This window comes from Beta vulgaris, chromosome 3 (assembly GCF_026745355.1).
Source record: "Beta vulgaris subsp. vulgaris cultivar EL10 chromosome 3, EL10.2, whole genome shotgun sequence".
Lineage (NCBI taxonomy): Eukaryota > Viridiplantae > Streptophyta > Magnoliopsida > Caryophyllales > Amaranthaceae > Beta > Beta vulgaris.
The window spans coordinates 13269962-13283668 of record NC_079204.1 but is presented as its reverse complement, the minus strand read 5'-3'; the positions used below and the strand labels follow the sequence as shown (position 1 = coordinate 13283668).

The 13707-nt window shown below is 33.8% G+C and overlaps 2 protein-coding genes across 2 annotated transcripts; both read right to left on the bottom strand.

Moving 5' to 3' along the window:
- Positions 1–5272: 5272 nt before the first annotated feature.
- Positions 5273–7337, bottom strand: LOC130590893 (uncharacterized). Its single transcript, XM_057393611.1, has 2 exons — positions 5816–7337; positions 5273–5692 (listed from the first exon to the last, which is right to left on the bottom strand). The coding sequence occupies exons 1-2, from the start codon at positions 6129–6131 to the stop codon at positions 5490–5492; spliced, it is 519 nt and encodes a 172-aa protein (XP_057249594.1). The 5' UTR covers positions 6132–7337; the 3' UTR covers positions 5273–5489.
- A 212-nt stretch (positions 7338–7549) lies between these two features.
- On the bottom strand, positions 7550–12676 carry LOC104888777 (ornithine transcarbamylase, chloroplastic). The gene is made up of 5 exons (XM_010673849.4): positions 12372–12676; positions 9628–9962; positions 8580–8711; positions 8099–8374; positions 7550–7997 (listed from the first exon to the last, which is right to left on the bottom strand). Exons 1-5 carry the CDS (start codon positions 12568–12570, stop codon positions 7815–7817), a joined length of 1125 nt encoding a protein of 374 aa, XP_010672151.2. The 5' UTR covers positions 12571–12676; the 3' UTR covers positions 7550–7814.
- Positions 12677–13707: the final 1031 nt, after the last annotated feature.

Below are 13707 nucleotides of genomic sequence, written 5' to 3'. Positions count from 1 at the left end.
TGTAGAGATACAATGCTTGTAGTCTGAAAAGACGACCAATCTGAGGGGGAATTTGGCCATGCAGGCTATTATTGGTAAATGAAACAAATCTCAGGAAGCTGAGGTTCCCCATGAAGGGAGATATGGTTCCCACTAAACCTGTTGAGTTTAAACGTAGCTTTACTACTCTCTTATGCTTACGCCCACAAATCACACCATCCCATGAACAATGGTGATAAGAGTGATTCCAAGAGCGCAAAACTCCCTCTTCAGGATGTTGATCGATCAGTTGGCTCTTGATAGCCAAGAGTGCCATATGGTCAGTTTCTTCATTACACAAGGCAACTCTAAGCTGTTGCATTATTACAACTATAATAGCAACCAACAGCAAAGTGATTCTTGGTAGTATCAAAGCAGGTAAAGGATGTGGCTTCATTTCTTTTTGTGTTTTTTTTTTTGTAGGCTTGGTCTTTTTGTGGTGGTTTCTAGCTTTCAATCTCATCTCTCTATATATAGTAGTTAGTACAACTAGATCTTAAACATCCCCCAACGACGCGTCTACACACATACTAGTATTCTACACTACTACATTTCAGCTGCTTACATGCATGTGTCATCATCATTTTTTGGGGGGTATAGCTAATTAGCTAGTGATTGTTTTGGATTTATCTCTGATAGTCTCAGCAATGTTTCACTTTTTCACTTGCTTTAAATTACCGTATACTATGATTTTGCTAAGCAAATTTGTTCTGAGATTAAGAAAGTCAATACATTACCACTGCTACTTGGGGGATTAATTGAGTTAACCACTCGCGAATCAAAAATCATATTAGGAATGGTGTACTGTCTTCATGGCTCATATGGATAAAAAAAAATTGATTAGATTCCCATGCTAGAAAAAGTGTACGCGCTAACAATTAAAGGTTATGTATTAAATTTACTTTTAATGTACTCCCTAGTCCCTAACTCCCTATATATGTTTTAAGATATAAGGTAGTATAATATTCAAGGTTAAAACTAGGGGTGCTTATCGGGCTCGGCTCGAGCTCGTTTAGCTTTTCATGGGTTCGGCTTGAGCTCGTTTAGCTTTTCATGGGCTCGGCTCGACTCATGAGCTCGTTTAGGCTCGGCTTATGAGCTCGTTTAGGTTCGGCTTGTGAGCTCGTTTAAGCTTATAGGCCCACGTCAATAATAAAGCAATACTTAGGCGGTAAGTCCAATAGTATAGGTCAAGTACAAAGTAGATGAGCTTGTTCACTCATCCATCATATATATATGTTTTTATAACTAGGTTTTCCCTCTTAGCATTGTTAAGATTTCAATGTGGGACTCCATGATTTGTTAAAGAAAACAAACTCATTATACCCATGTTTTATAACTTGGAATACCTTTTAGCAATGTGGGACTCATGTTTTGTTAAAGAAAAAACTCATTATACCCATGCTTTTATAACATGGTTTCCCTAACTAAGATTTCAATATAAGACTCCATGTTTTGTTTAAGATAAATAAACTCATCCTACATATGCTTTTATAACTTGGAATCCTGTGGGACTTCATGTTTTATGAAAAAAAAAATCATATTTGTACCATTAACACTCTTAAGTGCATTTAAATAAATAATTATCAAATATTTTAAGTATTAAATAAGCAAATATTGAAAAATATACTTCATTCCGATCCCTTTGTAAAGAAAATAAAGTGTAGTTTTTGTTTTCCAATCAAGGAGATACAAAATTAAACTTTAAGTTGAAGTAAGGAGTACTAGCTATTTACAAAAAAAATAAGGTTGTTTTTTTTTTTTTGACAATAGGTAAATCAAAGAAATAAAACTAGAAGGGTTAAATCCAGCCTTTCCTTGCCTTAGTGGCTAAGTTATGGGCAAGTTTAACATCTTTTCTTCCTACCTTGATACAAGAAACATAATGAAAACTTCTTGCTACACGTTTTATGTCAGTTATTATTGAATCTATATTCTTGTTTGTCCTTCCCTGATTCTTTAGAGCTTGAACCACTTCTAAATTATCAGTTCTTATCGTTGCAAAAAAATAAGGTTGATCCTTGTATTCTTAACCAATGTGGGGCTTTAGTGCCTAATGGAGTAGAGGTGAAGTTGGATCACAAATTAAAATATATAATTTGTAATCTAAATCAAAATATAAATTTGTATTAAATTTTTTTAATGTAAAATATTTTTTTAATATAAAATATTTTTTAGTATAAAATAATAATCGAGTTGTTCACGAGCTTTACGAGCCGAACCAGAGTTCGAGCTGACCCAAGCCCGAGCTGCTCGCGAGCTTGTCAGGCTCGATCATTATCACCCCTAGTTAAACTATGGCCTTTAATTACTCTTATATCATATTGACATAATGTATAAGAAAATAATAATGTTATTATAATATTTTTTTTAAACGAATCTAATCCTATAATCTATACTAATATATTAAAAGGCGTGCGAAAACAAGAAAATGTGCCACGTGGCGCTCTCCCTAGGGTGTTTTAGTTCATGTAATTCATGTACAATAATAAAATAAATGATTGCATAGTATAGGGTTCGATCCCGAGACCTCAAGTACATATGCTAAAGTTCTAACCACTAGGCTAAGTTGTATTTAGTGTTATTATCATAAAGTATTATATTAATAAATGAAATTTGTTTCTTTCAAGTCAAAAATATTTCAAAACGTGGGTACCTTATGATTTAAAAAGTGGGAGTAATAATTGTAGAGTAATAAATTAATTTTTTTTAAAAATAATAAGCTAGCAGTTGGTATTATAAAGTTTAAAAACTAGTCTCTTCGGAGACATCTGAGAAAGTTTAAAAATTATGAAAAGGAGACGGTCTATGGGAAGATAGACTTCCCATGGGAAGTGGCACTTACCTAAGGGGAACTAGGTAAGCAACTTTCCCCATTATATGGGAAGTAGAACTTCTTAGGAAGCGCAAATTCCCATGATTTTGCAAACCAAACAACTTCATATACTTCTACTTTCTAGGAATTTGCACTTCCCATGATTTGTTTTGTTAACCAAACAAGGCCTAAGAAATTTCTAAATTGAAATATAGGGACTTTGGAATAAATTTCTACCGATGAAAGAGCTCCAAGAGATGAACCGTCAAAGACGGTGGCTCATTTGGCGGGTACATAAAATGTTGTGAATTGAGAAGCCTTGGGTTGTCCATGGACTATGGAGAGTGACATTCTTTAACCGATTCCGCTTGACTTGAGTCAGTGGGTCAAGTCTTTGACCTCTTCTCCATGGAAGTCCAACTCAGTTAGTGAATCATTGTCCTGAATCCTAATTTCCACGGAAAAGATGTTTGCAAATTGCCATTATATTTGTGAACAATATGGCATATAAAAATATCTCTTATCACCTTTCGGAAATTTTGATCAGTGTATCTACCCGTGTTCGCGGTTTGGGTTGGTGCGGTTTGGGATGTAACCCGATCCAAACCGTAAATATAGGTTTGGACATTTTTCCATTCCAAATCGCATCGTATTTTTGTCCAAATTAAACCAACCCAAATCGAATAAAACGGTTTGGTGCGGTTTGATTTGCGGTTTAAATAATTTTTACTCTGTGACTATAATTTTGTAATCTAAGAGTAAAAAAATTGTTCATAAATATAAAGAGTCCAAATAAATACGAAGTTGCCTACATAAATAATAATTTATCAAAAGTTTTCAAGTTCTTTACCTCAAACTTATTTTTTCAGTTGTATACTTGTATGTAACCTTCTCAAGTGTATTTAGAAAATTTAATAAAAAAAAATCATATAAAATTGCGATTTCCGGCACGGTGTCGGTTTACAAAAATTAATTCCCAACCGAAACCGTAAACCACGATTTGCTTGAAATCATAACTCAAACCGCAATTTTAAAACCGCAAACCAATCCAAACTGCAAAAAAGCGGTTTGGTTTGCGGTTTGCTACTGTCCAGACCGTACTTTGAATAGTCCCAACTCCCAATGTATCCCTTCAAAATTAACTCATTAGTGAAAATATGTTGTTGTTGGAGGGGGGAATGTTAAACTTCAAAGCTTGTGATTTTCTCATTAATCAGATAGGAACAAAAAATTTGCCAACTTTTTTTTGAATACTATTATCATCAATGCCATATACTCCCAATCAACCCAATAGACACGGATCTATAGTTCTTCCGTAACCAACAGGTCCAACACACACTACTTAAAATGTTATCTCTCCTCTATTTCTAATGGTGAGATTCTTCTCTCTCCGTTAGTTCTCAACCATTTTCCACATCAACATTTTTCCACAAAAAATCCTAATTGGTATACTTTTCAAATTTATATTTTTGATTAGTCTAGCTCTAGCATTACCTTATCTCCTGTCCTCTTCTCAACCATTTAACTTTCATTATTGGTCTCAAATAATAATCTATCAAAAATTGAGTAAATAAACCAAATATTTAATCTCTCAAAGTATCCAATTTTTATTGACAAATTCAAAAGAAATAAGGTGCATGCAAGTGGGTTTTATGGACAAATTCTACATACAAGTGGGTTTTATTGACAAATTCAAAAGATTTAAGGTCATGCATGTGGGTTTTATTGACAAATTTAACATGCAAGTGAGTTTTATTGACAATTTTTGTCTTGGATGTCTTTAATTTGTGAAAGATCCTCAATTTCATGAATGTGGGACATTTGTGAAGGAGTTCAAGAGATTTCTTTAACAGTTTGTTTGGTAGAAAGAATTTGGAAGGAAAAGAAAGGAAGTGGAAGGAAATTTGTTACTTTCCAATGTTTGATTCATTAAAAAATAAATTAAGTAAAAGGAAATAGGAGGAATTGGAAAAAAGACTCTTTAATAAAATTTCACTTTCCTTTCCTCCCAAAAGCGGGGGAATTCGGAAGAAAAGAGAAAATTTTAAATTTATACTAAACATGGGAAGTTAAGGTTTTTTTCTTTTCTCTTCCATTTTTTTATTTTCTCTTCCCTTCCTTTCTCTTCTCTTTCTTTCCTTTACTAAATTAACCAAACACACTGTCAATGTAATTGCATACAATAATTGTTTATTTTTTATCTTAAATTTGAAATATAATTATAAATTTATTTGTTGAATTCTATTTTATTTTTAGTCGAATCATATGGCGAATTTGATTTGAAATGTGAATCTTTGGCATATATTGACAGTAGTATAGTTAAATTTATATTGCCATTTTTCTCTCTTACTTGTAATTTTAATTGTGATTTAGTAAAGCTTTAGAAATTACATAATTTATTTACTAAATATCTGAACTATGAATGGTATAAAATAAAATAAAATATTTGATATTATTTGGAAAAGTTCCAAATAAACAAAACATATGACATAATATTTCACGGAAATCTCATAATGTTTATTTTCAATCGCAAAACTATGTTGTTCTTAGGATTTTGCTTTATACTCCTACTATTTCTTTTTAATAGTTACACTTTACCTTTTCACGCTTGCCAATGTAAATATTTGAACATTTTTTTTTAAAAGGAAAGAAACAACTAGGAGGGATCCCAAGAATTGGGCCACCCTAAAGCATCCTTGCGGATGATTACAGCAAAAGGGAAATCAGGAGCATCAAACCAATAAGTAGTGTTAGTTGTCGTGTGGCCGCGATGAGCCATCCAATCCGCAGCAGCATTAGCCTCCCGAAACGCATGCCGAATTTGGACATCTTCAAATTGTTTCAAATCTTCACCTTCATCTAAAAATAATCGGGTTAATTGTCCAAGGAATTTCCAAATATTTCTAATAGAGTTGACAACAACCAAATTGTCACCCTCAATAACGATATTTCTAATTCCCAAAGAAATAGCCCCTCTAATACCTTCTCGTAAGCCCTTAGCTTCAGCAACAAGAATAGAAATGGACGAGTCTAAAGCACCAGCATCACATAACAAAACTTTTCCTTGTGGATCACGAATAACAAAACCAAAAGAGGCTTGACCATTTGGAAGTTTAGAACCATCAAAATTAATTTTACAATAGTCGAAAGGAGGAGGGTACCAACTAACCTGATCTCGAATCCTAGACTTACAAGAAGAAACACCACTCTTCTGAATAGGCTGAAGAGAAATTTGAGCATCAATTTCATAAATTGTGGCTTCATGAATCATGATCTTATGCACATAAGATCTAATCATCACACTAAAGTTAATCGGAGCACAATTTTCCTGACGAAAAATCACTCCATTGCGATTATACCAAATAAACCCCAAGTTATAGCAAAAATCTCAATTTGAGAGATTGAGAAACAAGATTTCAATTTTAGCAAATGATCTACAAAGGGCATGTCATTCACAATAACATGAGGAGCACTCCAATTCATATGGCTATTGAGATCCTCAAACACATCTATAACAAAAGGGCAACTAGAAAAGAGATGCGATGAATCCTCAAAGTGATAATTACTAAATACACATTTCATAGAAAGAAAAACATGGCTTAATTCCAACTTTTTCTTTGTAGGAAGTCCATTTTAGCAAATTTTCCAAATAAAAAATTTAATTTTTGGAAGAACTTTTAATTTCCAAATCCAATGAAAAACTGTAGGCTCACACGATTGCAAGTTTAGACCTTGAATAAGCTCAAGTGCTCAACACCTGACTTAACAGAATAATTTCCATCAAAGGAGAGACCCCAAAACCTTTTGTCAGAAAGTTGATTACTAGGAATAAATAAACTAGTTACTACATTAGATATATCTAGAGGGATAAACTGCATAAGAAGTGATCTATCCTATCATAGTTCCTCCAACGTCTATCTCCGATGGACTACTAAGCACATTATCAACCTAGCTTCTACTTTGCTCTATTGTTCTATTTGAAAGGTGCCTCGACAGCAAGTAAACCAAGCTCATGTTTTAGCTCAATCCTTCTCTTTATGTTCTACTGCTTCCCAGTTGATTAGATGTAGCTCCTGTCAAAAAAAAAAAAAAAAAAAAAACTCTAAATATCTTTAATTACTTTATTTTTACATATTTTGAATTTTGAGGTGTACTCCCTCTGTTTTTTTTTATCATTCCTACTTTTCAGTGTGCGTCTTCCAATGCACGTTTTAAAACTTAAATAACTTTCATTATATATTAGTAAAAATTATAACGATTGTATATTAATAAAGTACTAATTGAGACGAATCAAACAAGACCCCACATAACTATGTTTTTTCTTATAAATTGAGAACATTTGAGAAGATTCTCTCTATGCATGAATAGTGTCAAGATTCCAAATAAGAAAGATAAAAAAAAAAAAAAACAGAGGGAGTAATTAATAAGTAAAAGTTTCTTTTTAAGGGAAGTAATTAATAGCAAAAGTTTTCCCCATAATATGAGGATCTTCAATTATAAGCAAAAAGCTATAAATCAAAATGTTAGAACATTAATAGGATATTTACTTGACTACTCGATTATAATTTCCGAACTCAAGTTTTAATCTTGAAAATTAAGCTGAAATTTATTTTGGTAAACCAAGGAAAACATTTCCTAATACGAAAGATTTAATTTGAAAAAATGATATCGTCAAGGAACACTTCAAACACTTGAAATTAGAGAACAATTCTCAAAGAAGAGAAAATAAGACGGCAGATTTAAGAAAAGGATACATGATCAGCTCTTCTCATATCATTCCACCTGAATTTTTTTGCCAAAGGTGAGAGGGTGGGGGAAAGGGGGGTTGAAATCATTAGAATCAATACAGCTATAAAGATGCAGGTCTTTGATCCTTCCATTGCACATATGAAACATGCTGAAGAGATCTGTATCTTCGAGTTCTACACCATGCGAAGGCATCAGACTAACAGTGCAGCACAGGCTCAGAAAATATCAGACTTCAGGCACCAAGCACGTGTAGCATAATAGCATTCTGAGCATGCATGCGGTTCTCAGCTTGAGGAAATACAATTGAGTTGGGGGCTTCGATAACCCCATCAGTTACTTCAACTCCTCTTTCAGCCGGCAAACAGTGCATGAAGTACGCCTTTGATCCAGCTAATTTCATCAGCTCCTCATTCACCTGGAAATGATAAGGCAAGCATTGTGAAATAGAGCAAGGAATAGCAAGGCGACGCGTGATCCAACAAGTAATTAGATAATGATATATGATTTGCAATTCACCTGAAATCCTTGGAAACCTTTTCTGCGATGTTCGGCTTCTTCCTTCTGCCCCATGCTTGCCCAAACATCAGAGTAAACTACATCTGCGCCAATAACAGCTTCTTTTGGATCATTTGTTATCTCAATCTTGCTGATGCCAGCCTGCTGTGCCTCTTGTACTGTTTTCTGATCAGGTTCAAAGCCCTTTGGGCAAGCACAAACAAAATGGAATGGGATAATTGCCGCCAATAGCAACCAAGAATGTACAATGTTGTTCCCATCTCCAACATAAACCACCTGATCAAATGCAGCAATAACAATATCAATACTGTGTACAAATTAGTGCAAGGGGACAACACCCCGGACGAGTTACACAAGTCAGCTGATCAGAACATAATATAATGTAGACACAGATCCAACAGCTTGCTGGGTAGATTTGTTTGGAAAAGTGAGAAAGAAAATAAGATAAAGCACTTTTGATCCCACAAATAGAAAGTCTCACCTTGGTTCCTTCTATGCTACCAATGTGTTCAATCATGGTCAGAGCATCAGCCATAATTTGGCAAGGATGGTTGAAATCTGTCAAGCCGTTGACCACGGGAACAGTTGCATAATTAGCTAGGTCAAGGATATCCTGCGACCAAAGAACTAACCCATTATTTTTAAGTTACATAACAGCTCTGATGCAAGTCTTAACTAGTTTGTTGTATTTTTTTAAACCAACCAACATGAACTGCTACCAATAGCAACCAAGAATGAAAATATTATTTCACTCCGAGTTTGTTGTATTTTTTGAAGCTCTAGTGTTCACTTTTTGGGTAACAATGCTTAGAAAGTTCACTTTAGGGGATTGTAAGAATTGGGTTCTCACAGTTGTGACACACTCTCTGCCACTGATTGACGAATCTCACACTTGAGCTTGTTGTAGTGGTATTAAAATTTGTCGTTTGAGAAAAAATAAATATAAAAGTAAAAAACAAGGCCATAACTAGCTAGCTTTTTGACAAATGCTCAAGTTCCTAACCTCTTTTTCCAATAAGCGAACACAAACACTGATTCAAAAATTCTTTCCTGGGAACATAGCTAAAATATTAAAGTATTAAGTTTGGTGAATAGTCACAGGAGAATAAAACTCTACCACGAACAGAAGATATGAGACAGAACCCTTCCAAAGGTTTAGAAGCCATAACTAAGCTTGCTCATACAAGTAAGCTACTGAAATAATTTCGTATGCAGAAGGATGCAAGAAGTATTCTTTTTCTCACTGCTAATGTGTATATTATATTATATGTTCCCTTCTGAAAGCATTATTTGTAGTGAAGCCTAGACTTCTAACAGCTTCAAGTTTTGAAGCCTTTGCACATCAACAATGTAACTATGGCATCAATAATCAACAGTAAAGGAGATTAATGAGCTCCATCAAATATTTCAGATTATCTACTATATTCAGTCTCACAGAGCATACATCTTGTGAGGGAAAAATCATAAAAAGGGAATTTAGCGAACTTTAGCCACCTTGATAAGACTATCACAGACACTCACCAGCATACCTGATGTGCAAAAACACGGGCCATAATAATATCATTATAGCGAGAAAGTACACGAGCAACATCACGAGTTTCCTCTCGCTTTCCCATTTGAATGTCATCAGGTCCCAAGTATATTGCATGGCCTCCCAACAAGAAAAATCCTGTCTCAAATGATACTCGTGTTCTCATGGACGGCTTTGCAAAAATCATAGCCATAGTCTTCCCTTTAAAAGGCTGAAATGACCTGTCGCCTGATTTGAGTAAGGCTTTAACCTCTATTGCACGGTCTAAGATCTTCAATATCGTAGTTTTGTCATAATCAGTTATGTGCAGAAAATCCTTTTTGACTGATTTCACTATAAAAGCAACAGAAGAAATAAGGTATGACACTGACTGCTGAAGCAGTGACTGTCAAATGATAGTCAACAGGTGGTTATGAACAGATAGAGAGAAGTTTAACATAAGACAGTACCAAACAAATTTGCAGATATGAACGAATCGATAGCAACCCACAAATTGACAGAGCCTAAAAGTGAACATGACAGGATTTCCGGGAATAATTTATACAAGCCATACAGATTCATACCGATTCGACAGAACAACAAACTTAGCTAGCACTGAGAACAAACAGCTTGTGTATCAATCTTTAAACTATAACTTACCAAGCCACACGAAAGCGAATCATTTAGCTAATGCTAAAGCCTACATCCCATCCTCACTCATCGTTAATCAACACACAGTAGATCACTACAAAATAAGATAGCATTGAGAACAAACATCTTGTGTTTCAACTTTCAATCTTCCAACTAGGACTTCGCAAGCCACATGAAAGTGAATAACCTATGCTAAGCCTACTTCCCCTGCTCTCTAGATCCACCACTGCTCTCTTGGTCTTGAATTGTCCATCTAGTGGTTATGGAAAGTGAGAAATCAAGAATGTCATCTAAGAAATGGAGGTTTGAACTAATTCTGAAATTTTGTGATAATATTATAATTTCTTATACATGATTTTGTAATTCCGAAAATATTCTAAGTCTAAAATTTTGGGTAATTTTACTCTGGCTTCTCTACCTAACTGGTGATAAAATTTCTGAAATTTTAGTTGATTTTACTCTGATTCTTCCACCTGATTAGTGATATATTTCTTAAATTTTGATTATGGAGGTGTTCATATAAGTATAGCCCATGAGTATCTTAGAAAAAACAAGTCTTTAAAATGTTAGTTATTCATTGTTTTCAAGGGCCCAATTTTCATAATTAGCACTAGGGGTGAATGTTATTCGTATAAAAACCAAAATCTAATCCAGGCCAAATCGAATTAGTAATTCGGAATTATTTCGAATTGAACTCGAACTACGTCTGGATTGGATTTGGATTGAGTTTTTTTTTTTTGAAAAATATGATTTTGGGTTGAATTGGATTGAGGTGATTGGATCCAAAAATCCAAAATAACCGAATAGTAAATAGGTCCTATATTTTATATTTATGATTGGGCTTAATTGATATTTTTTGATAAAAAAAAAACCGAATGGTCTAGTAGTAGTCATAGTACTTTCCTTCCCTTAAAAGTTAAAACCAGAACTTGCTGTTGTGAAGTTGAACCTGTTGTGTAATTCAACATGTTATGCTATTTTTAAACCTTTTGTTGTAATGAATTATGAGTTTTTAATGAATTATTGTTGTTATTAGTTTATTAATGAATTTATATGGGATTGCATGAATTACTTCTATTATCGAACACTTCATTTTGACGCTCGTGCCAAATTTATTTCATCGAAAAGACAGAGTTCAATAAAATTAGATTATTCGGATCGGATCCAATCTAGTGTCTTGAAATTCGGATTGGAGTGGTTTAGACTCAAACTCTAATCGGTTAGGATTTGGAAAACTAAAATCCAAATTTCATTCTGATCGGATAGGATTAGGCATAAATCCAAACCATACACCGAACTTTCACCCCTAATTAGCACATGGCCTCCATATAGTTTGAGCCGGCCCTAACTACAACTTAGCAAGCCACACGAAAGCGAATCATTAGCTAATGCTAAGCCTACTTCCAAGTTCCATCCCTACTCGGTCACTCCTCGTTAATCAACACATCATAGATCACTACAGGATAAGCTAGCATTAAGAACAAATATCTTTTGTTTCAATCTTCCAACTAGAACTTAGCAAGCCACACGGAAGCAAAAAGGCTAATGTTAAAGCCTACTTCCGCTCCTCACTCCTTGTTAATCAACAAACCATAGATCACTACATTATACACATCATATATTCTCCAAGCGCTAAACATAAGCATATAAGATATGCACACACCATAGTTTTCTCCAAAAAAAATATAAACTTAACTAAATCACTAAACAGCAAGCATGCACATCAGTCCAATAATTTCAGACACCAAATAAACCAATTGGAATCCACAAAATACTGTAGATTAACAATAGCACACCAAATTTTGGCATATTTTAGCAACATGGTCCATCATTTATGATCCATTTCAATATTTTTGCACATTTTATGTTTCCACATTTTACATTTTGCTCACTTGAGCAAAGAACGCGACAAAAAATGTGCAAAAATGTGTTCTTGTAAGTACATAACAATTTGCAACCTGACAATCAATCTCCTGATTCTAATGGTATTGCAGAAATACCTAATTATTCTACATTTCTACTACAACAAAACCAATATACAAAAAAAAGTAAAATTAAAATATATATAAAAAAAAAACATCAACAAAAATCAGAGAAAGTAGAAAAAAAGACCTTGAGAATCGAGGGAAAGTGGAGAAGAAGCGAGAGAAGAGGTCTGACAAGTGATTATGCGGCGAGTAGAAGCTGAAAAGTTGTTGTCGGAGAAACGGAGAGTGTGAGTAAGAGAGTTGCCGGAGAGTGAGGATGTTTTTGAGGAGAGAGAAAATGAGTCGAAGCAGAGTGAAGAGGAGTGACAAGAAATCGCCGCCATATTTTTCTGCAAGTCTTTTTTTTGGGTTGTCTGCTGTGTGAATGGAAAACACAAAAACGAGAGGAGAGAGAAAGAGGTTTTTCTGTTACAGTGATGGTCTATGGATGATTCATATATAAATGACGACTTCTACAAAGTTGTTGCCTTGTTCGTGTTCAATTCTTTTCATCTTTACCGTTGCTTTTTTGGCATTCATCTGGGCCGTTAATCGAAGGATATGAGTTTTGACTTTTTGTACTATGTTGTAACTTGTACGTCTTTTGAACCGAATTGAACTAAACTAAATTAAATATAATTTGTGTAAAGTAAACTTAATTTGTGTGAACTGAACTGAATTGAAAATGTGAAAAGAAATTAACTGAACTGAATTTATTTGAAAAGAACGGAGTCAATACTTGTTTTATAAAAAGGAATTCAACAAAAACAATAATCTCTAACTTGTTTTCATTTGACAAAGTCCGTTTTCGTTTGATATAATCAGTTTTTAAACGATATAAATATATAATCACCTTTTATATAGTTATTTCTTGTGTGATATAGTCAGTTTTTGCATAACCTGTTGTTTGAGATTTTCCGGTTTTTAAATTAAGTAACGGGTCAAAAAAAATTATTAGAAAATAAACTTCATGTTATTTTTTCCAACTTCCCCCCTTTGTCATTCTCTTTTTTTTTGTCACTTATTAAAAATGGGGAGGAGTTTAGAGAAAGAAAGTTGAGACCACTTGTTTAATCAATTAAATTTGATTATTGAATGAAAGAATTAAGTAAAACAATTAAATAATGAGAAAGAGGTAATAAATGAGGAAAAAAAATTAAAACTTTGAGCTATGTGTCATATGAGATATGACATTTCCTAAAAGGAAAGATGGTCACTTACTATTATTTTTTTTTGGCAATAGTCACTTACTATTAAGAAATGGAGGAAGTATACATTCCTTAGGAAATATGGTAACTCTATATTAATCAGTCTTCGTACACTGATATTAATTGATTTTCGAAGATATATTCATCAGGAGATTGGACAGATTAACTGATAAAACAAAGAAATTTGCAATAACAATCATTTAGGAAAAAAGTCGGGGCATGTAGAAAATACAGTCGAGCCATGGTTCAAGTGTATCTTCCGATCGCCTCCAC